Source organism: Xyrauchen texanus, chromosome 42 (genome assembly GCF_025860055.1).
Source record: "Xyrauchen texanus isolate HMW12.3.18 chromosome 42, RBS_HiC_50CHRs, whole genome shotgun sequence".
NCBI classification, from domain to species: Eukaryota; Metazoa; Chordata; class Actinopteri; order Cypriniformes; family Catostomidae; genus Xyrauchen; species Xyrauchen texanus.
Window position 1 is genome coordinate 19,572,262 of NC_068317.1, and position 26,017 is coordinate 19,598,278.

The 26,017-nt window shown below is 38.3% G+C and overlaps 1 protein-coding gene across 1 annotated transcript in view; it reads right to left on the reverse strand.

The window, feature by feature from the left end:
* Nucleotides 1–26,017, reverse strand: part of oxsr1b (oxidative stress responsive kinase 1b) — a 72,529-nt gene that overhangs the window by 35,285 nt on the left and 11,227 nt on the right. The window contains exons 2-3 of the mRNA XM_052114933.1: nucleotides 13,950–14,062; nucleotides 1,687–1,795 (exon numbers count right to left, since the gene is read on the reverse strand). Coding sequence (XP_051970893.1) covers nucleotides 1,687–1,795; nucleotides 13,950–14,062 — 222 coding nt within the window. The remainder of the gene's footprint in view (nucleotides 1–1,686; nucleotides 1,796–13,949; nucleotides 14,063–26,017) is intronic.

Below are 26,017 nucleotides of genomic sequence, written 5' to 3' on the forward strand. Positions count from 1 at the left end.
ACTGTAAATAATCATTATATTAACACCCGCCAAGCATCAAATGCAGGTAAATTTTCTGTTTGGCCAGCGAATTTCACAGCATCACAGGCCACTCTGGTGGGTGGTTTTTGCTTTCTATCAATTTATGTCAGCTTGTAAAATAAATGTAAACACATTCTAGTTTTGTCCTCAAGGAGGCTCTATAGGCCTACAGTACAGTTAGTAACAGGTGATTACATGGAATGACTCTTATTAGCTCGTCCCGCTGCTCATCAATAGAAACAAACACTATGTGTCAACTGGCGAGTGAAGGTGGATTCAGTGCTTTTAATCCAGACTTCAAATGATGATGATGATGATTGCATGCAATCTTTGAGACAATTCTGTAGCTGGGTAAGCAAACGTTTAATAAATCAACACGAAAATTAAGCTGGCAATTTTCCAAATGTAATCGCATATTTAAGATGACATCATTGCTCGTATACTGAAAACAATAGTAGAAAATACACACTAGCTGAAGCAGCAGGTCTCTGGTGTGGTGAGTGGGGATGAGCGGATATCTTCCATGGCACTGGGCACGTACCATTAGCAGTTCATCTCAGTGCAAGATGAAAGCCATGTTCGGGAGTGAGCTTGCCATCAGGATGAAGGGAAGACCACTCTTGGATTTACAGTGGATATGTGAATAAGTTTTAATTAACCACACATACAAATTATCTAGTAACGATTGCATTTTAATACAAACCGAATGATTTTCATGGTGTTCAGTTTCGTTAAGGGTTCTTGAACATGCATTATTCCGGTGATGCGGACAGAAACATTGACTAAAATCCTCAGACAGCACTTCCTGTATTACTATTAAAAGCCACAGCAACACTGCTACTGAATCTACAGCATGAGACGAGACATAAATTACGACATAAATAAAGACATTACCAGTAGACCGATTCCCAAAGAAATGAATCTACAGAGCGAGATATAACAAGCTACAGTTTAATCTGATTCACAAACAAATTACTCTTTTGAGCAGGTTTTTTTTGTTTTTTGTGAATCAACAAGTGTTGATTCACTTGTTGAACAAGTTCATATGACAACATATACTTTCAAATTTAGTTTTGTGTGTAAAAGGTGAATAATCTGAAAAATTATTCTAAATGAACTATCTGGCAATTACATATTTCACATAAAATCAAATCACTTTATTGTCACTCAACCATATACACAAGTGCAACAGTGGGGGAAAGTCTTGGGTGCAGATCCAAGCAGCATAGCAGTCATGCAGTCTTATTAGCAAATAAGTCTCACTGAAATACCACACGCAAAAGTAACTAATAAAACAAACCATTCTTTAAACATGCATACAGTATTATTTATTTGTCTAATATGTCTGTAAAATCCACTTGTAAAATGCAATGAAAAAATTTATAAATAAATAAAAATGGCGGGTAAGAAATCTGACTGGCTGGTACATTTTTTCAACTACCAGCCACCTTGGCTGGTGGACTAAAAAGTAAATTTCAGACCTGCTGTTTTTTTATGTTGGTGAAGAGGAAAAATTAGGCCAAGTAATTAACAAAATCCATGGTTAGATTCATGAAGTGTTTTAAACATGAAGGATAAGTCCATGATCTAGAAACATGGCAACAGAATGAGATGGGAATGAGGAGATGGGATTGAAGGGAAATGTAGTAGGTGGGCAGGACTTACCACCACTGAGCAGCTTCATTACTAACCACAGCTCATCCTTCACCACAAACGATGTGTAGTACGACACAATGTTGGGATGGTGACACTGACTCATCGCCTGGATCTCTTTCTGTAGAAAGAGAGAGAGAAATGGTTTTGAGAAACACTCTTCATTGAGGGTTATCTGATTTGATCAATATCCTTCCTAACTCACTCAGACAGGCCACAAATTGAGAGAACACTCATTTGCTTCCTTGAAAAGATGCTTAAAAGGAATATTCCAGGTTCAATACAAGTTAAGCTCAGTAGACAGAATTTGAGGCATAATGTTGATGCCCACAAAAAATAAATAAATTCAAAAATCGAGGTTACAGTGAAGCACTTTGGGCTGATGGGGCAAATTTTGGGAGGGTTTACAGGCAAAATTTTAAAGAAAATGAATAACAAGTCGAAATAAATTTTTGTGGTAATCAATATTATGCCACAAATTCTGTCGATTGAGTTTAACTTGATTTGAATCCAGAATATTCCTTTAAACATTTTAAATTGTGGAAAGAGCTGTTCATCTGTGATGTCAATTTGTAGGCGAACCCGAAGCGTAATTTGCCATGGGTTCCCTCTGGATTTTCCAATGGGGTTTAATAATGAGAGTTTGGGATTTTTGAGTAAAATAAGATCTGTGGTAAACATTAATACAACATATTATTACACACTTTCATACTTCAATTTTGAAGTCGCCGTGTGATATTTTTTATTAAAGTATGCAATTCAATACAGCTTCAAAATTCACGTTTGAGGTTTAAAAGTGTGTAATATATGTTGTAGAAACATGTACTTTGTGAAGTAATGTTTACCACAGATGTTATTTTACTCAAAAATCCCAAACTCTCATTATTAAACCCCATTGGAAAATCCAGAGGGAACCAATGGCAAATTACACTTCCGGGTTAGTGGACTACAAACTGAAGAGCTCCATTTGCTTGTGGTGCTTGAAAATTTTCAAAATACTTGAGGGACTTTTCCTCCAAATTCTGTGCAGAAGTTGTTATTCTGACAATTTGGATGCACATGACTATCTAAAGTATTGTGGTCTGAACAAGGTTACCCTGGTTGCTCTTTTGTGAATAATGAAGATGAGGCCTGCGTAAAGACTGATTTATTTTTGAAAGTTCCACTTATTGATTGCTGTGCATCTGTTGAAACAAACTGAACAAGACCCGGTCTAAAAGGTAAAGAAAACCAGCACAATTGCTTTGTAATGTCATTAGTAAGCCCCCATCATCGAAACCCTTAGAGTGATGGATTCAGCAACAATGCTAATCCCCTCCAGCTGCAAGTGTTTCATGTACATATGCCTTTTCGACTGAAACAAATACATGTAAAAAATAAACCCATAAGACAGGAAAGGATAGGAAATAACTACTAGTTTATCCTTTTTCTGTTGCTAGAAAAAACAATCTTACAGCCCCATTTTCTTGATGGATATTGACAGCAACATACACCTATTTATATGGTAATGCCTTGCTTATTTGGAGCTGGCTATGAGGTAGTATGAGAAACGTGTCATGGTATTTACAGCATGGTTGGTTGGATGTTGTTTACTTTTACAGTTTGTGCATGTTTGCGGTCAATGGAAGATGTTTGAAGAGCTAGAGATGCTTCTTATATGTGTAGGCTAATAAAAACGACTATTCCACTTCAAGTACATACTGTAAATACCTGCATTAGACCCGTTTGCCAACTGTGCAATTGAGCCAAACTCTTTAAACATTAATCCAGATCTGAAGTTGCACTATTTATGAGGCGCCTCAGTTTATCTGAGGCCTTTTGAAATCTAGTTCACATACTATGCATTATATTATTGTGTTTGTATACACTGGAAAAGCCCTATATAAAAATACTTTACTCTGTGACCATCTTATGCACTGATTCCTGCTATTAATACTGTTATTACTCCCTTAAGTTCAAATGCTGCTTTAAAAATATCTTGGAAAAACCAAACCAAATAAACCCACATAATTATTTTGCAGTTACCACTCAATAGGGCAGAAACTGTCAGAAATGCCATTCACCCAAGTATGAGATCAGAATGCTCCAACTCAACATTTAAGCCTATTTTGCACTACTTCCAAATGATCAACTTGCCTCAGTGTGACTGCATTGATCAGTGAGTTGACCAGTCATAATGGGAGCTAATCGGTGTACAATGTGCAGGTGGCAAATACATTTACTTTACAGCTCTCAACATCCAATGAAAAAACAGATCCTAAAAATGATCACACCAGTAAAGTAAATTTCTGTACATAGATGCTATTAAAACTTGTATTCCACATAAATCCTTCAGCAGACACACAACACAAACATGCATTATGTTCTTGCATTCAAAACACTTGGGAGCGCAAATTTGAACTAAGGGATCTCTAGATGTGTTCTAAGTATTAAACTATATTTAACTTGACACAGTGACCTAAAAATGTTATGTTTATGACGCAACGCACCCGAGACACTACACAAGCATGTCTGACGCAAGTGTAAATTGACGGGTCCTTAAACAAGCCCTCATAATAAATCTCGAACTGATTGACAAATTCACTTGTGAAATGGATATCTGTGAACTGATTACCAATAATTGACTTATGATCAATAATATGGTAGTAAACAATACATTGTATTCTAAAGCCGCATTTTGCATCAATGATTAACTCTTCTGCCACAAGAATGTAATCATTGTAATTATCTCTATATATATATATATATATATATATATATATTTGTAAATATTTAAAGATAACAATGTATAATTATTTATTCATTATATATTGAATTATTGTTATATGAGGGGCTTTCTCAGCAAATATTTGTATATGCGATTAATTAATCAGGACACCATGTAATTAATTCAATAAAACATTTTAATCGATTAACAACCCTAATTTTAATGTTTATGGACTGGACCCCATGCACTTCCATTGTTATAGCCTAACTGTAACTGAGATTTTGGACTTTTTATTTATATATATATATATATATATATATATATATATATATATATATATATATATATATAAATGAAGGATGAATTGAAAAATCTTTGAAGTATTTAAGATGACAAATCCTGCCACTTGAACAACTTGTATTGAACCCAGAATATGCCTTTAAGAAAGCCCTGTGTAATTACTGTAGGTTGGTTTCGGGTTCACCGGACCATAAACAGGGGCAGTTTATTAATAAGTATTCTTTCATTCACAAATGGAGCATAATTGAAATGGAACCAAATACAAGTCTCTAGAAGTGGACTAATTTTTTGCATGACACGACATATTAAAAATGCAACGTTCGAAAAGGGATGCTCAAAGAAACAGCCACAGGCTTTGTTTGAATATGAATGGGTGTAGTGGTGGTGCTTTAAAATGGGAAAAATGTAAAAGACAAATTTAAAGATTTTTTCTGAGAGGGTTTTACCATGGAAATTGTTAATTAATATGCTGCTTAAACATACATTAAAAACGAATATCCTTAAGAAAACATATAGATAAATTACAAATAGCTTCTCACTAATGGTCTAATTGATTTTTGGTTGACTAGCCGAACACTGTGACCCATCCCTAATATAAATCATCAGCTGCATTGAATTCCATTTAATTTGGTTAATACATTTACCAACTATTTACAAGAAAAGAGGAGGCAGGAAAACAAACAAACAGAAAACTGGTCATTTACAGATTTGGAAAAACAACTTTATGGTCATAATTGAACTTTCCAAGTTGAGTACTCAAATGTACCCTCTGAACATGAACCATGTTTTCCACTGACCTAAAAAACAAACTTACAAGTGCAATCATGTATGTCGTTCAACACCATAGATAAAACAAAGCTTTTCCAACATTGTAAGAATACCAAAACCCTATTGGGTACATCCCGCCCCTCTGTCCCAAAGCTGGAATTAGTAAAACAATTCAGTCTGCTCCAGTCAGCCTGTTCTGGCTGGCTCCACAAAGGCTGTGCCCTGTTCCACGAAGGACATCAGAGGTACAAAAACAATAATGCACACGACCAAGCTTTGGGCGGGCTTTAAACGTTCACTGGCTAGTGTTCCATGTGCGTTCTCACAGTGGTGGAGGCCGAGGGTCATCTCAGCTTGGCTGGAGGACGTCTACCCGATAAAGGGAAAACAATGGGCTATGTGTGGAGGGTGACATCAAGAGACCGTTTGCCACCCGATTCGTGTACTTCTAGAGGACAATAGGCAAGGCAAAGCACTGAGACTCTTTGTTGGCTGTTATGTCACTGTATGCCTTTCTGTTGCTCTGCCTAGTGGAAAACTGCTTTAATTAGTCCTCACTCAAGCAAAAACTCAATATATGATTTTCTTTAGTAATAGAGCTTTTTTTTGCCCCAGTACAAATTTCCATTTTGGATTATGTTTACCAAAGCCAGTGTCAGTTCGGTTAAGCAGTCAAATTTGTATGCATTGAAACTACTGACAAGAGCAGTTACAAGAAAAAGTATATGAATTTCTGCATAAATTGGTCATACAAATTTTATCTGATCTTCAAATAGTCACAGCAATACACAAAAACAATAGACAAATTGAACACACCCCATGAACATTCCGAGTGCAGTGTGGATTGGTTGACTCCTCTTTGGCAATAATAATCTTCAAACAGATCCTGTATTTGCGGATCAGACCTGCACAAGGGTTCACATACTTTTTTCCTGCAACTGTACCTCAAATCCAGAGGTTGGTAGTTACATGCTACATTTACTCTGTTACATTTCCTTGAGTAACATTTTGGGAAAAAATTACTTACAGAATAGGTTTAAAAGTGGGTACTTATTACACTCAAGTAAATTTGTAATGAAATATATAAACTTTTACATTGTTACTATGGGCGGTGTTCCTGTCATTACATTACTGGATTTAATTTTAGTTCATGTGTAATTTATTGAGAGATTATTGAATGGGACAAGCTGAGTCTATCACTGCTGCAGCATCATGCTCTTCAAACAAAATGAAACACTTTCTTTGAACCGCACAGTGGAAAAAAAGAATAGTTTGTCATGCAATGCCTTTATTTAACACCAAGACAAGTGGATATTTCAAGATTAAAATTGAAGCTCAAACTCAAGGCAGCACATTGAGGTAAATTGTGATTTACTGGGCTCTTATGACATCAGTTTTTAAGTGTACATTTCAAAATCTGCAGTAATATATATCAGTGCACGCATGTCATGAGCAGTATTTACGCATTTACCCTGCACCCTCGCAGCTACTTCGGGCTGATTAACTGAATAAATCCATGTAAACATCCAAGTTAAGTGTAAATGCCTTTTGCTCTGCCGTTCATGTGATTGACAACTGGTGTGTGAACAGACAGTATTTCTGCACATGCACAGCAAGGCGAATAATATATATGCTAATATAAAGAGTAAACACATTTTATCAAATGTAAATGATTGTATTTATACTTTAGAATGTTTAAACTCCAATACAAGTGGTGTATCGTTTCTAGGCACTTGGTGCCCTCATCCGATCAAATTTACATAACCTACATGGTATAACCGAATATTTAAAACATCCACAGAATTATCATTTCCACTGTGCGCAGTCTCCAGAGTTAAAATAATATCACCTTAGTGAATTATTTAGTAAATAAAGAATTCTTCAGCTTTATGCACACTATTAAACAGTGTACAGACAAAAAGAAAAATCAATTACATCTATCATAAGAACATCACTATATTTAAGAAAATTATAATATATCAGGTGAGCGTGATTAAATTACATGAAAGGGAGGCATTAAATCCAAATGAAACAAGCTCCTGTTTTATATCTTGAAAATTAGATTAAAACAGATCAGCAGTAACTTTAGACAGGTTTATTTAGAAAAAAACTTTGATGCAGAAATGCATCAGAACCATCTCAGAATGCAAATTCAGCGATCTAAATGCAAATGACTCAGAAACAATCCTATTCAAAAGACTGACATATGGGAACAAATGTCAAGTGAGAAATTTAAACAATACTGCAGGCTCTATATAGTACATTAGAGTCCAAAAGTCAACTATGAGACAACTATGAAAACCTGAGATTTAAAATCTAATTCAAACCTAGAAATAAACAAAGTTTTGCGATTTTGAAAGATTCAAAACAAATATATCTACATATATTTTTTATGACATAAAATTAAGAAGAAATACTATGTATAAGATTCTGCACTATTTCTGTGACATTGTAAATTTGTGATGCTAACTCCAGATTTCCTTGCTTTTATTGGAGCAATAATATTTATTTTACTGTAAGCTGTTCCTTGGAATATTCTCAAATCATTCTGGGATAACATTGATCATCAGGTTTTTACAAAATTGTGCAGTTCATGTCAGCTCAAGGGGGTATACCAATTACAAAGAAATTCTAAAATTCAAAAAAAAAAAATGCTAAATATAATTATTTTTTACAAGTGGTCATAGAATTTTTGTATCCCACTGCATGTATGGCCTATTTCTAGGCAGCTAAGCAATATAGTAGATATGCAATACTGTACATTCAGTTACGGTCATCTGATGGAGAATTAGCAGACACTGGTGTCATGTGACTTCAGAATGCCTTGGGGAGATCTTGTAATATCTCCGTAATGTCCATCCCACTACAAAATCACAAATCTTCTAAGTTGTGACTTATTCGGACAGCCCTGTTCTTTCTCACAAATTTTTGGGCTACTCTGGTATGTCAGGATTAACAAGAGCGTGCTATACTCCATTACATTGGCCAGATCATATATAAAATTGACCCAAACCTCTCGCAAGAATTTTCTTCCGAGCAATGGCCTTCATGCAGAATGCATGCAATAGCTTACAGCCCCTCCTACTCATTACAGGAGCAATCTAGCTTAAATTTAATGCCTCCTCTGTGTTTAAGAGAGCGCTCAGTGGGTCATAAATGCGAAGAAACCATGAGAGGAAACCTGAACTGAAAACTTTCCATGTGACCCCAAACTTTCCAAGAATTTATCTCTAACGTTCACCAGAGTCATTCCCAAGGGTTTACTTCAGTTCAACTGTATGAAAGTCTCCATTTACTGCTGGATGTACAGACTTTTTTTCTGTTTGCTCAAATCAGAGTAAGCACAGGTAGGGCTGGGTGATAAGAAAAATAAGTATACTGCAATGTTGTTGAAATGTTTGGCCAATAATAATTTTTTTATCAATTGTATTCAATATCATTTCTGAAAAAATTATGAAAATTTCTATTTGATTTAAAATAATGTCCAAACTATTAGTAGATCTCTCCAACAATCAAAGAACTTTCTTTTTAAATTGAAAAGTCATGTACATAAAAACGTTATCAATTAATAAATAATAATAATAAAAAAAATAATGTTATTCAATTAAAAAATGGGGCATATCTGTTTTAAGATCAGATACACAATTGCTTTGATTCTAAAGCAAATCCCTTCATCACGCAATTGTTTTGAGCAACCTAGTCACATCGAATGAACATTACTACAACAAAATATTTGCAAACTGACTTCTATGTGCCAAATACTTTATTCGTAGTTTTATGGTGAATTTAACACTAGAGGTTCTACAACAACAGTGTGTAATATTCACTTTCACACAAATCACAACAACAGTGCTGATTGTGACTTTTTTTAGCTATTACTTCACACTGCTATGTTATGATATTGAAACACTTTTATAATGCATCATTTGAAAAACAATATATTTTAATGCTTGTATTACTGACTCGCCTACATTTACACACTTATTCCAATGAATTTAGCTTCCGCAGAAGTTCACCTCATAAAGTGTTGGACTTTGGACTCGGAAGTACGTGGTTCGAGACCAGACAAGCACGCAAGCTGACTGGTTTCGTGATTTGCTTTCCGTTTCTCATTTAGTTTTTTTGGACACCATCCATATTAGCTTTAGGTTATGGATGTCTGTTTTGTGTGTACCTCTCATTTGTTTTTAAATCAATATTGTTTAGGTTTAGATGTTAGAGAGGTACATTTTACTCATAAAAACCTCCATTTAATATTCACCTTAAAAACTTTCTATTATTACTTTGTGTGAAAGCACTTTCTGTATAAGTGTATCCCCCACCATGCTGCACACCATGCTGCACTGTTTGCACAACCGTGATAGAAACAATGCTTGAAAAGATACACATTAATTTAAACTGGTATATCGACCACCTCAATGTATACAGATAATCAGCCATGCCTTCTAACTAGGTCTGAAACGATTAGTCATAAAATTTGTCTATCAGTTCCACAACACCATATGCTGTTTACTTTGAAAGTTTCAGAGTAAGCCTCTTCCTTGTATTCGCATCTCAAGTTACAGCCCAAGTTATAGTTTCCATACATGAGTCCTTTCCACATAAATCCATTCCACCTTACAGCATATTAACTTAATCTGTCAACTCCTTGAGAAGCTCAAAATTTGAATAGAAACACCGGACTTCAGCAATCCGACGGCAAAGTTGTCACGGGGGTTCTCGTAGGCGTAAATGGACTGTTTGGGTTTGGAGGGATGGATGTCAGTTGGTGCTGACGTGCGCGGGGTTAATGCACACGTTTTTTATTTTTCTGTTTGTTGTATTCAGGGGGATGTTCGGGTTTTAATGGTGGCACCAAATGTTGGAATGTGGTATTTCTAATCGTATTTTTGACACATGATACATTTTTTCTTGTATGTCAAATGTTAATATGAGTGGATTGTCTCCACGTCAAATGTGAATGGATAAAAAGAAGGTTATTTCTTTTCTGAAGCATAAGATATATGATATAGTGTTTCTTCAAGAAACGCAACTTTCTCCACAGGAAACGGAAACAATTGGAAAGATATGGGTTGGGCATTTTTTTTTTTTTATAGTGCTGGCTCAAGTAAGAGCAGGGGACTCATTACACTGATAAGTAAACATCTACAATTCAAATGTCTCAAACAGATTAAAGAAAAATTGTTATTGTTTTAGCTGAAATTCAAAAAGTCTTATTTTGGTTGATCTTTATTTGGCTAGATATAGAAAACAGAGAGTGTCATTTTCTACCATTCCCTCAGTGAAATCTGCTGGTGGTGAAATATTTACCTCAGCCATTGATATTAATAATGCTTTTAAAGAATTCTATCTTCATCTCTATAGTTCCACGTCTTCGTCTACTGAAGAGGATATTAGAAACTTTGTTGAACTATTAGAACTTCCTAAAATGTCTAATAGTTCAAGCAAAAAAAAACTTCTCTTGGTTCTGAAATAACATTGGAGGAGCTTGGCGAGGTTATTAAATTCCTTGCCTACAGGCAAGGCTCCGGGGCCAGACGGCTTTCCCACTGAGTTTTTTTTAGATCTTATGCTACAGAACTGGCTGCACTTTTACAAGTTTATACGAAATCATTAAAGAATGCAAAGCTTCTGCCAACCATGACACAAGCCTGGATAATTTTCTGACCCAGCTAGACGTTAAAATGTTGTACAAAATTTTGGCTAACCGATTAAGTAATGACATCTCTTATACATATAGATCAGGTGGGGTTTATTTGGGGCCTTAACTCTTCTAATAGGCATTTCATCAATATCATGTGGTCAGTGACGAATGATCAGAGTCTGGTCGCTGCCATCTCACTATCCATCACACCGAAAAGGCGTTTGATATGGTAGAATGGAATAATCCTTTTAAGACTTTGGAAATGCACGGATTTAGGAATACTTTTATTGGATAGATTAAGTTACTTTATAGACACCTGGTAGTGGTGGTTCAAACAAATGGATTCATTTCAGATTATTTTGCTCTGATAAGGGCATCAGGCAGGGTTGCACTCTTTCCCCCTTATTGTTCTGCCTTGCCCTGGAACCATTAGCAGCCACGATTAGAAAGGAGGAGGACTTTCCAGGGGTTGTGGCAGGTGGCGCGGTCCATAAGCTTTTGCTTTATGAAGACGATATTTTATTATTTGTCTCCATCCCAACTAGATCTATGCCTTGTATCCACAGAATTATTAATTCCTTTTCTAAATTCTCAGAATACAGTATGAATTGGTCTAAATCCAAAGCTTTGGCTCTGACAGCGTACTGCACATTAATGGCTTTTCAGCCTGGTGCCTTCCAGTGGCCCAAACAGGGCATTAAGAATGTGGTTATTTTATGCCCAGCAAATTTGTGTGATTGTTTGAGTTCGTTTTGCCCCTTTAATAAAAAGGTTTGAGCAATGTGGGCTTCATTACATTTATCTATGATTGTGAAGTGTTAATGTTATTAAACTACAATATCTCCCTATAGATGTTCCTCTCTCTTATTTCAAGCAATATGATAGCATAGCAAAGTCCTTCATTTGGAATGGTAAACGTCCCAGATTACATTTCAATAAGTTACACAGGCCGATTGACAAAGTTAGGCTAGGCCTACACAAGATTTTGATTTATTATTATGCATTCAGTCTCAAAAATGTGGCTCACTGGTCGCTCCCACCTGAGAGTGCCCCTCCCTATTTTGCCATTGCAAAGCCTTTCTATTAAACTAACCAGAGAAGTTAAGTTATACCGAGTTATCTCGCATTTGCACTCTGTATAAACAAAAGTGTCCAGAGTGTTTAATTCGGACATTTATTTAAATGTTGCTTCGAGCATATGGCTGAACCCAAAATGATGTATTAATAAGTCCCCTTTCTGCTGGTCAGAGTGGATTGTGAAGGAGGTTAGTATATGAGAGTGACCTATATGAGTGTTGAGATCCTTTGAAAATATGGTTCAACATGCTGGAATTCAAAGATCTCAGTTCCTTAGGTATTTACAGCTGCGCCACCTGTTCTGTACTATTTTTGGGAGTAGCATACACCCCCCCTAAAATGGCAGATACTCTGGGATAGGTGATTACTGCTTTTGGAAAAGGTCATGAGGCATCAGTGTATTACTCCCAGCTAATTCAGAGTCTGTGGGATGGAGCTTCAACTTCTCTCAAGAGATTATGGGACAAAGATTTAAACTTGTATTGGAGGAGGGAGTGTGGGCTAGGATTCTAACAATCTAAAGATGCAAGTGTGTGCCTTATTCAATGTAAGATTTTACATTGATTCTATTGGACCCCCTCTAGATTGTATAGGCTTGGTCTTAAAATGACACCCACCTGCTGGCGATGTCAATCAGAAGATGGGGACACAACCCATGTTTTTGTGGTGTGTTAAGATCCAAGAAGGGTTCAGAGTTTTATGTGTGGGAATGTTCAGGGGGAGGGGTTTAATTTATATAATTTGATTCCGTATTTTTTGTTATGTTTATTTAATTTGTGAATGGAATCAATAAAATGTTTTAATAATAATGAAAAAAATTATATTCAAATATTATCTAAAAAATCCTTTAAACAAAAGATGCATTCATTCACCTGAGGCTGAGAAGCAGCATATAAGACATTTAGACTTGCTTTTAGACAATGTTGAATGCAAGTATATTTTCTCTTTACTGCACTTGCAGAAGTAAAACTAAGTGAAAAAAAAAAACACTAATATTTAATATATAATCTCTGAAAGCAAGTCTAAATATCTTATATGTTGCTTATATGTTGTGTGTCTTGTAAAGAGGCTTGTAAATCGGGAATATGAGCTTTCCCAACCAAATCGGCTCCCCGCAGTCACAAGGTAACAAAAGTATGACCTTTTGAGCTCCTCGGAGTTGACAGATTAAGTTAATATGCTGGATAGTGGAATGGATTTATGTGGAAAGGACTCATGTATGGAAACTATAACTTGGGCAGCAACTTGACATGCGAATACAAGAAAGAGGCCTACTCTGAAACTTTCAAATTTAACAGCAAATGGTGTTGTGGAACTGGAAGAGAGACAAATTTTGCAAGTTTGTAATGCACTTTAATGACAGGGATTAAACCTTGCAGTAGTCGGCGCATAGAATTGCAAGGCAAAATTCTGACTAAGAAATAAAAGACCGTGGCATGAAACTAGAAAACAACAGAGGGAATCACTTTGGTCAAGTTAATGATAGTGTCCTGGTGAATCTGGAAACAGTAATCACAAGTTACCATCTTTTAGATCAGTTGCCTGAATTGCTGCCATTGGGAGGGATCTTAGTTTAGTGCTAAAAAGCCTCTACAAATGAGAAATTGATTACTAAGCTTTTGCACAAAAACAAATAAAAAATGCAGAGAAGTGAATGTTCATGCATTAAAATGAGAAATCCACCCAGTTTTTGTTACATGAGAGTGGTTCAGTGGTAATATTTCTTTCATCTTCAATGCAATGAACCAAACAAATAATCACAAAAAGTAATTTTAATACCAGGAGTTCATCCATGCTGGTCTGGCATTTTTCCAAATTGATGCGTTTGATGGCAACCTTCTCTTTCCTGGGCCCACAGTAGGCGGCCTGGACCACAGCTGTAGCTCCACTCCCTGCAATACAGACAAAACTCTTGTTAACCTCAACGCATCATAAGCTGCGCAAGACATAAATCCAGGACAGTGTGAAGAACAAAAAGAAACTGTGACTTTGCTCAAGACTGATGCCTGACATTATTCCACTTATGTCTACAGTATGTCTCCATAGTAGATTGAAATCTTTCATTTTAAAAGAGCAAGAACATTTTTTCCATGATATAAATTCTTTAAGGTTACTACATACCAAACAGCAGAGTAATAACTGTAAGCAATCTTTCAAAATGTACCTCTAATAGTATATTTTGAATTAAAAAGCTATTAAGTTCTTTAGAAGCAGGCTTCATCCCCAAATCTGAGGCCTTGTTAGTGGTCTGACAGTTTTCACCACATCCACTGGTTTGACTAACAAAATGCATATTTAATGCCCATCAAAGCAGCAAAAAATAAAGAAACAGTTTACACTTGGTGCAATTTTGGTAGGTATTGACAGCATCTCAAGGGCTCAGCAGTAATGCTAATGCTAAATCAAAACATTCCTCTGTCACGGAAACAATGGACATCCATGAGAGAAGACCAATAAAGCCCAAGCAGACTACAAGTCAAAGGATTTGAGTGCTATACTTGGCTTTCAACTTTACAGCTAAGGTTAATCCCTACAGTGGTTTAATGAGGTTCTGCTCGTGGCACCACAGACTGCCACAGAAGAACAAACAGAGAAGATACTTCTCAATAAGAGAACTTTTGTCTCCAGAACACAAGGTCATCCTGGCCCACACTTCCTGAATAATACAAAACAGAATTTATAGGGGCTTAGATCCTCGTAAATCAGCATGTTTCCACTGCAAGATGAATATAAATGACATATTGTTGTGCAGTTTGAGGCAGATAATTTTTTTTAATCACCTTTAATCAACTAGCCGAGCTCCATATGGCTTAATAATAACAAAGTCCTCATTGTTTAGCATTCTGATTGCTCACAGGGCACCATGGATTAGGGAGCAATGAAAGGAAAAATCTGATAGAATGATAATTTTGTATTGCAATCTACAGTACTCTGTAATCACATTACTTTATGCCTACTTCTTGGGAAAAGTACAGTAATCACAAAACATTACTTTTAAGTTGTTTTTTAAAACAATTTTCACAGAATGTTTTTGTCCACTCCACAAAAACGCTTGTATAAATTTTGTATACAAAAATGTGCATGGAGTATTGTTAATCTATATTAGCATTTTTGCAGTGGAAGTCCTTATTTTAAGCAGATAGTTATGCATTGCCAACACAATTCCAGTGGGGGATTTGTCTCCAACAGGTTCGAACACCATTTTATTAGAAAGTTACAGGGTTTAGTGACTTTACATTTGATATAACTTTTCACAGACAAGTTAGTAAGCATTTTACACGTATAATGTTCAAGTCTTCTGGCTACACTTTCAAAACAGTGTTTATTTTAATGTTTACCCTAGTGCAATGTCTTGCCCTATAGAATTCCATTATAAGTGCTTTATGTTTGTTTTTACAAATTGTGTGAGGAGTTGAAATTATTTTCTGTGGTAATCACAAGCATGTACCATTTTGCATGTAACAAAAGCATTTAACAGAGCCTAAGTTGTAGTGAACCCAGAACATTCTTTTAATAAAAAAATAAATAAATAAAAACAGCAAAATAATTGTTTACGAACAAGCAAGATTCAAGAAAACCCACTCTACACAAGTGTGGCAAACTTATCTGTATGATGACTGAACAGGTTTCAACACAACTCAACCCTAATGTTAGTAGTACAACAATATGATCATCATACAGTATCTCATTCATTACATCCTGGCCTGCACACAAAAATTTGCAGCAGTCACAGTATGTTGGCCCCCAGGACTGCCCAACAGTGCCAAATGGGAGAAATGGGTCAGCCAATCAACATGTTTGTAACTTTGGCCAATCAGAGACAAGCGTTACATTTGTGAACCTATGCTATAAACAATTTAGGTACTTTAAAAGAGCCTTGCTCGCCAGAAGGAAAGATGGTGGTTTCTTAAATGTAAAATCCCTCACAGAAAAAAAGCATTGGTTGTGAGTGGTCAATTAGTGAAGACAGTACTACAGCCGAGTGTACGCACGCCACTGTTGGCTAACGGGACAAAGAGCTCACAAGAAATCTCTTAAGGTGTAATGGGGCAACAAGAGTACATGTTCCAGCTGAAAAATTAATGGTGAAATTAAACAAAGGAAAGTGGGATATTCCATTATCCAACTTTTGTCATCCGATTTTATGTTTCATTGGCAAATTAACAGACAAACAATAAAGTTTAAGAAACCAGGCTTATTTTTTTATGGTTATTGGTGTTTAAAAAAGAACCCGTTTATCAAATAAATGACTAATTATTGTAAGAACACTTAAGTCCCAGAACCAGCGCCAGTGGCCACGACCGTCCAAGAGCCAGCGCCAGTGGCCACGACCGTCCAAGAGCTAGCTTCCCCCGAGCCTTCCAGGGCTCCGCCTCTCAAGTCTCTCCAAGTCTCCCGAGCCTCCCAGGGCTCCTCTCGGGCCTCCCAGGGCCCCGCCTCTCAAGTCCCTCAAGTCTTCCAGGGTTAGTCCTCTCGGGCCTCCCAGGGCCCCGCCTCTCAAGTCTCTCGAGTCTTCCAGGGCCCCGCCTCTCAAGTCTCTCGAGTCTTCCAGGGCTCCGCCTCTCGAGCCTCTTGAGCCTCTCGAGCCACCCAAGGCTCCGCCCCTCGAGCCACCCAGGGCTCCCCGAGCCTCCTACGGCTCCGCCCCCCGAGCCTCCTATGGCTCCGCCTCCCTCTGCTCAGCCTCCTGAGCCTTCCGAGCCTTCCTCGGCTCCGCCTCCTGAGCCTCCGGAGCCCCCCTCAGCTCCGCCTCCGAGGCCTCCCTTAGCTCCACCCTCTGAGCCTCCCACGGATCCGTCAACCACAGCCTTCTACGGCCCGCCTCTGAAGTCCTCCTTGGCTCCGCCCACCACGGTTCCGCCTCCTGACCCACCCAAGGCCCTACCACCTGAGTCTGCCATGGCCCAGCCTGCCTCTGCTCCGCCCACAGTGTACCCCACGGCTCTGCCTGCCTCTGCTCTGCCCCCAGGGTCTCCTGCGGCCCTACCTGCGCCTCCCTCTGCGCCGCCGCCTAAGTCTTCCTTGGCTCCGCCAGCTTCTCCAGTGGCCACTCCTCCTCCTAGGCCCCCTGAACCGGCCCTTGCCTTGTGGCCAGCCCCCGGGCCACCCAAACCTGTCCCCATTTTGTGGCCGCCTCCCAGACCACCTAAACCTGTCCCTGCCCGGTCGATACCTCCCTGGCCTCCTAAACCTGTCCCTACCCGGTGGACGCCCCCCAGGCCACCTGACCCGGTCCCCGTCTCATATCCCTATGGACTGCCTGTCAGCCCCCTCGGCCTCCCTGGTCTGCCTGTCCGTCCCTTGTGCCTCCGTGGACTGCCTGATTGCCCCTTGTGCCTCCTTGGTCTGTCTCTGTGTCCCTTGTGCCCCCGTTGTTTTGTCTGTTCTCCCCCTCTTCTAGCCCCTCTCTCCTTGAACATTTGTTTGTTTTTTGCCCTTCTTTTGTTTTCTAGGACCGTCTGGAATCCAGTCCTTTTGAGGGGGCTAATGTTACGATCCCTTGTCTGTCCCGTGTTTTCTGTTTCACTTATCACGTTCCATGTCACGATCCCTTATTGTCTGTCCTGTGTTTTCGGTTTCACTCATCACTGCCATCTCTGTGTTATTGTCCGCACCTGTTTGTTATTTTGTTATCGTCTTGTCTGTCTATTTAAACCCGCTTGTTTTCCCTTTCCTTCGTCGTTCGTTAATGTTTCATGTTTATTCCTATGATCTCTCGCTGTTCTCTCTCTCTGTTCCCCTGGTTCGTTCGAGGATACCCCAGCCCTTCGTGGATGTTCGCTGTTTGTCCTACCTGCTGTGCGTTATCTTGTGTTTGAGTTTGTTCCCATCGTGGACTTTTCATTTGTTCCTGTGTTTTTTCAGTTATCGTTGCTAATAAAGCCGCACTTAGATCCAACCACCCGCATGCCTTCTCCTGATTTCCCCACATTCATAACAATCATAATAACCATCTTTTTTGCATGTCAGTAATGAAAATAAATTAAAAATGTGCATTATTGTAAAAACAAAAAAAAATCTATATGCAAAATATAATTTCTAATTTTTTATCCTTTTTATTTTGGAGTAAAATAGGACCAGGTCCAAGATAATTCCTTGACAAGTTAAGTGAGAATCACTCAGATTTCTCTCCAACACCGTGACCGAATCCAGAGCAATCCAACACAAAATGCTGTGCAACGAGACACAATCACAGCCAATCATGATGTTTAAAGTACAGCAACATGGAGTGGGATTTTGGACCAATGAGATTTCACTGTGGGTGGGGCTACCCAGCATGTTGTTGCTCAATAAAAACATAAAATACATCACACAGATGGAAGTAATCAAAAGTCGCCTAGAAACCCAAAAACAAATATAATTATGTCATGATATTTTATCATATAAACATAATCAAGTACTGATGACTACCTGTGTGAATATCAAAGACACTTTTGGTCATTTGTGAACCTTTGTATAATGGGTGTGCTGTATAGAACAAAGTAGCTATTTATCTCAAGCAGTTTTTGTCCTAATCAAGCGGTCAAGCAAAACACACAAACACCTGGATAACGCACTGCAAGTTCATCTATTAATTTATATGGAATTATTTCAGAAGATAAGCTTTTTTCCTCCACTCTATGGCTGTGGCTCGTTTGGAAGGATGCGTCCTCCGGAGGTCGTATTTGTCGGCTGAATACATCATCAAGGCTAATAAAGAAATACAAATTAAACGAGACAGCCTCGATGACGTATGTGGTGGCCAACAAATGCAACCTCCGGAGGACGCAGCCTTCCAAACGAGACAAAGCATGTGTTCCATAGCAACACGATTTTATGGAGGCCTGTTTGCTGGTTTCTGAATCTAATAATTCAATATTAGGTTACCAGGTTACAGAATCAGAAGGAAAAAATAAAATAAAGAACCAACAGCTGATGTTATTTACTTGCATCCCAGATTGTGGGTTCTTCCCCACAGAACAAATGCATACATGCCTGGTTTTAATCAAGAGTTTGATTCATTAGGTTATATAAGCCAATGCTTACAGACATAAATACTCGACCCGTGGTTCGACCAGCTGTGTCTGAAAAAAAAAAAAAAAACCTTAATCTATCTCACCCAAGGTTTAACAAAATTTGAATATTGATTTATTTCTTCCTTCTCCCTACTTCATAACCCTCATTAGAGAGAATCTTTGCTTCATAAGAGATTTTAAACAGCAAATAATTAGGCTAATTTCCATTATCATCCATTGACTAGCTATTCTGGTCATTTTAAATTCAATATGATTTGTCAATATGATTAATTTTGCAGTCTTGCAGCTCAAGGGACAATTATTCTATTCAGCATGATTAAATGACCTACACTGCATTCTTTCTTTTGCATTTGCTTCCTTTTACAGTAAAAATATGCTTAAACCAGATCAATTTAATTGAGAGGCTATATTGTGTTATATATAATACATGTATAAAAATAAGACTTGAATCAGTTTTTTAATTCAGTTAATTTGTCTTAGCCCATTGGCAAATTGTTGTCTCTTAATTTAAGTACAAACCTCACTTTATTTAGCTAGATGTACGTTTAAAGGGATAGTTCACCCCCAAAATTCACTTTCATTGAATGGAACAGAGGACACAATGAAAGTGAACGGTGACTGAGGCTATTATAATGTTCGGCCTTCATAACATCTCCTTTTGTATCCACAGAGAAAAAAAAGACCATATGGATTTTGGAACAACACAAATGACAATTGCCAATTACGACATTTTTTGGGTGAGCTATCCTTTTTAAAACAGAAAAACAAAATCATTGTGTATGGAGGAGGACAACATTTGCTACTTCAGAAAATACATAATTTGGTAAAGTATGGACATTGTGGAACCAGATAAACCAAGAAATTGCTGCCAGTACTAAACCTCTAAGTGTATGCAAATAAGAGGACAAAGTGTGGAATGACTTCTTTGCAATGGATGACCCTATAGGCCTCCTCTAGACCAGGTCTGAAATAGCCCTCAGAGTGATGTTAATATGTTCCTTCACACATAGCTCTGATTGTGCTACCTTGAGTCAGCCCGATATCTCACATCAGGAGCCCTTTATTACAATTCCTGGGCTTTGCATTCCACACACTATTCTGGGTCACAATAAGGCATGTCACACTTAGATCCTCATCACCTCAGTGGCCATTACAGGGTTCAACAATAAAGATCTTTTTTCTGCCGGCCTAGTTGACATAGTAATTCAAATATGTACTTGCCCTGCCAACATTTATACTGTTCCAACCACAAAATGTGTATATTAAATATTTTTGCAACATAACTGTCAGAAAAAAAGTCACATTTTCACTAAATATGGCTTCCAAATGTAATGGCTGGGAATTTTATAGCAATAATGTAAGACATTGACAGCTATAATCTCTTTTAGTGGATTTGTTCTAAAGTTGCTTTCACACTTGCTTCAATTGCTTAGACCGAACCAGAATGCATTTCCTCCCCCTCCCCATTCCCCCAATGGTCTAAGTTCCCATCATATTATTTGAGTCCAAAACACAGTCCAATTGTATCATTAATGTGAGTACAAGCGGCAGCTTTGCTTGATCAAACAATAATATTTTCCTGCATTAATGAGGCCCTCACAGATGTGCAAGTTACCATACCATAAGAACTGACGCACTGCCCATACCATGACATACACTGGGGAATGATGCTGATAACAGCTTGGATGATCCTTTTCTTCTTTTTTCCATCTAGAGAACATGACGGCAGTTTTATTTTCCCAAAATCTCTTTGAAATGTAGACTTGTCCGACCACTAAACACAATTCCACTGTTCTACTTTACATCTTAGATAACCGAGCCCTGAGAATGCAGCAATGCTTCAAGACAGTGTTGATATATAGCTTCTGCATTGCATAGTAAAGCCTTAACTTGCATCTGTTGATACAATTGCGAAAGGTGTTCACTGACAAAGGGTTATTGAAGTAAACCAATCAGCCACAACATTAAAGCCACCTGCCAAACGTTGTGTAGGTAGATGTGATATCATCTCAGAATGCTATTCTGAGATGCTGGTTGGTGCCGTTTGGCAGCACAAGGGCGGCCTACACAATATAAGGCTGGTGGTTTTAATGTTGTGGCTGATTGATGTATTCCAGTGCCAATTTCATGATATCATTGCAGATACATGATAGGTTTTAAGACAGTAACATCTCAGGGATTGGAGATCACACACATTTACAAGTAGCTTTCCAGCAGGACAATGCCAAATCACATACTGCCCGGAATACAAATGCATGGATGAGTAAATAAAGATTACAGGTGCTAGATTGGCCTGCCTGCAGTCTTGAACTGTCACCAGTTGAGACTGTGTTGAGAATTATGAAGTGCAAAATAGAGCAAAGACCCCATACAATTGCGCAGCTGAAGACCTGCATCATGGATGAATGGGAAAAATTTCTGCCTGCTAAACTAAAGCCCTGTACACACGACAAAGCGACTAGATCTCATTCGTTTTCAATGAGAGCTGCCGACTTCTGGTGACAGGAGCAACAGTGACCTCTGAAGACTAGATAAGGGTGTGGCAAATGACACAACAGTTTAAAAAAGTTTAACTTTATGCAAATGAGGGGTGACTTTTGGGAACGACAACCAACAGGAGTGAAGAGGGTATCAGAGTAGCTCACGTCACCTCAAGTCAGGCAAGACAGAGGAGAAGGTTCTATGAGCGATTTCACAGTTCTATAAAACTTGTCTGCAACCACAAACTGTACATTGGTATAATAAAATAATGCATGAAAAAAATCAAATGTTGGCAGTCTGAATGAGTTTGAATCGAACATTGATAGATCGTTCATCTTATTAATAATATGATGCATTGAGCACTGTTGCAGGTTATCTAAAAACACTATCGTCTGCAGAATGTTCATTTTTCGGGACAAGAAAATTGATTTCTTGTAAAAGTAGAATGATATCTTAATTCTTTTGGGCAAAAGGCCTCATCTGTAATAAGATTTTCAAGAGATATGGCCAGATGTGCAGTCCACCAATAACGTTTGAGCGACAGCAGTAGGAACGCCCACTAGCGACTTCACAATACAGACACTAGCGACACCAAGTCACTGCATGTGTGTCAGGATTTAAACTTGTGTCTTCAGTGACCAAATGCCTAATAAGTGAGATTATAAGAAATGGTGATGTTACACAGTGGTAAACACTTGACTGTGCCAACTTTTTTTGGAGAATGTCGCAATCATCTGATTTGAAATATGTAGATAACATTTTTTTTTTTTAAACCTGTTCATTCACAAGTTAAAACATCAAATAATGTGTTGTTATCATGCTTTCAATATAGCACAGGGAGAATTGAATATATAAAGCATTCTTTTTCCTTAGCATTTTGCATAATGTCCCAACTTTTCAGCAGAATTAATTGGAATTTGCACAACAATGATGTTTTAAATATTATTCAAACCAAATATTTGCAAGACGTAAAAAATGATCTAGAAATCTTTAGCACATAAGGCTATAAGCACTGGCCCTATAGGACTAAACCAAAACTCTCTGCAAGCCAGGGCCATATACTGGTCAGCCAGGGCCAATAGCCTCAGACCTCGAGCCCGAAATTGGTCTATATTCCCACCGTTGGACCAAAAGCACCTCAGCCTTGGCCTAAAATAAGCCCCTAATATGCCACCCTGGTGCAAACATCACACATCTCTCCAATTTCACAAGCCAAACCAAATACACATGATATCTAGTTATCTAGACTATAAAGTTTAAATTATATGTAAATGTTAGCAAGCTAGGAAGATAAGTAACCATTGACAACTTCTCAACTTTAACTGCAATGATGTCCCCCAAGTGGTCTCTCCACTAACAGCGGGACGATGTCGAACCAAAGAAGATCATAAGACAACAGTTCAATATGGAGCGGTTACTGCATAAGGTGTATTGAAAGAGCGATTGTGCGGTTTAATGCACTTAAAGGCCCAGGTATACTTCGTTTTTGCAGGTACTGAATCGGCTCACTGTTTTGCCTTTCAGAGTATACTTTTCTGACTGCGATCGAATAGGAATGCATTCGATGCAAGCGCACTACAACTACACTGTGAAACGTTTTTAGTAGTCAATGGCCAGCATATCCGCAGACAACGCGCACAGCCGAGAACCACGTGGGTGAGTCAAGAATATCTAGGTGCCGCATGGTCAAGCAATTTTAGTCACACATACTGTGCATGGAGCGATCCGCAATGATTACCCGAAGTGTATTAGGGAGTTGTTTCTCTCCAGCACAACATGAATATGAATTCACAATCAGGCGTGTTTTTTTTGCATATTTTGCCAATCCGTTAAACTTCACTGAGCGAGCGAGCGTGCGCATCCACATCAATCAAAACGATCGCAATGGAGAAAAGGAGGTGCAATAATTTTGATTAAACTCGTGCAACATCACATCGCGCTTTCAGTTTCAATGTAATCATTCTTTCATTGATGTCACGCTGATGTCTCAGGTCAAAGTGTGCAGTTTAAAGTGTTTGATGGTTTCTCATTATGTGAGCACATGTAATACAGTGAGCACCAGGATGAGACTTTTCAGCGTGACAGTGAATCTGCACTGTGTTTACAGATGACTGTACTGTATTAAACTGTATATACCATGGCAAACATTATTTTACTGCATAAACATACATATACACATACACATAAATATACAGTTGAAAAGTTAACCCCCCGTTAAGCTAACGGGAACATTGCAGTTTGGGTTGTTTAAACTTTGTTTTCAGAGCATTTGGAAATTAAATTCCTTTATGGTCGGAGAATTCAAGTAGAAATATCTCGCTAAACTGTGCCTTTGACATTGAATCCCCAGTTGGCCTTCATCGGCAAGCCCAATGCCATTGGCCTGAATAAGCCCTGAGGAGGCCCAATTGTGCCTCGGAAGATACAGTGTGAACACAACTGGCCTTGGCACACACTAGTGCGCACTCATTTGGCCTGACAGTGGAAACATAGCTATTGGTGTGCCCTGCATTTTCTGTCTTTAGGCTAGCCCCTTTATCACTGAACAGTATGAGACATGGAAAAAATATTTCCAACTAATATAAACTTCAGCAAAAGAGTTTCTGTTTCACCTTGCAGTCACGGACATTTCCTACAGCATTACAGCTAACCAAGACAGACAGGTTGAGCTGCCCATAGATACACAACAGTGGTAATCAAACCTTTCCAGTGTAGGCCAGTGGCACCAGAGCGCCATGCTTTTTCCGTTGGTCTGACTCCATCCAATGAGACTCAGGGTTCTCTGAGGTGGAAAAACAGCAAGGATTAGAGCAAAAAAAGAGACTCCAATTCCTCTGGGAAGTAACCAAAACAAAGGTTCTGCTTAATGTGCACCAAAACATGGGCCATCCACAAACCCGTGCACTAAATCGGAGGAGACTGAAGTATTACAAGTGCCTGAGAAAGCCTCCTGAACTATTATGGTTAAAAACTACTTGTCTCTCACCAAGACAACTCTTTGCATGTAATCAATAATTGCAGGGTTGTAGCGAATGGGACAAACCATTTTTGGCTGGGACACAGAAGAAAACTTTGAATAATTTGAACTCCTTACAATGGCAAAGGCTTACAATGGAAAGAGTGTGTGCCTAAAACCTTCAATTATGAGAATTGTAAATCGTTCACAGTTTCTCATAAGAGCAATGGAAGGTGAATCATACTGCAGATGTTGGTAGTCTAAAGCTGGAGGTTTAATATACATAGCAGACTCATACAGATGAGTTCATAAGTCCATTGGAAGTGGGTTCCTGAAAATGAAACTCCCTTGGGATAGTAGATTCAGGCTAAATTCAGGCTCCATAATAAATCTGTCAGCAATAGTTGAAAATGAAAAGATGAAAAGCTCAGCAATTGCAGGGGCTTCACATAATCAGTTTGTTTAATGTATTAGAATATTATAAAGGCAAGGTAAAGTTCTCTAACATGAAAGACAATTCACCTGACTGGAATCTAATCCATGCAGATAAAAAAGTAAAACGTTTATCTTGGCTACAATGGAGGGAAAAAAACCCAACCCTTTATTGCTTCAACTTGAAACTCAGAAGTTGACATTTTTAATATAACTAGATTTTTACACTTTCTGAAGGAAATGTGAGTGGTGCTTTCCAGAGAAATAGTTGCCACCACAATGCTATGGTGTTGCAATTGTTGCCTGTGCATTGCTACGTGGTTTGCTAATGTGTTCAGTGTTTTTTTAGCATATTACCATGCAGTTATTACAGTGTACTAGGTGCCTCCCAAGTGTTACTGGTGTTTTCTTCCGGTGCGATGGACTTCCAGTGGGAAAGAACCCCACCCCCTTCGATAGGCAAATTCGCCATGTTGACCAATAGGAAGTTGCTTGGCTTGGCAGTGACCTCTGTGTGGGCACTGTTTCATAAACAACTACACTGAATATAAAAAATTGACAAGGATAACAGTTTAGTGGTGAGTTTCTTTTTAACACAGAATTTCACTGTGAAAAGGTAAATGCGAGTGCATCTTAAACCTACTATGAGCAATAGTAATAGCGTAGTAAAATGCTTGCCTTAGGAACCTACACTAATAATAGGCTAATAATTAAAAGGTGGCTGAAGAAAATAAAGTGCTTATTCTCTTTTATTTATTTATATAAATAAATGAGGTGATCAAAACCAACGGTAGCAATACTTAGAATACAAGAATACAGGGCCTTCACAAAAGCTGCTCTGGTCAGCAACCACAGCTTCCAACTGGGCTCATCACCACTGCACATCATGAGGCCTGGCCAGTTTACATAAGGATTTAAATACACAGAACTGCATTCCACCATAAAATGAGTCAAATGGAGCG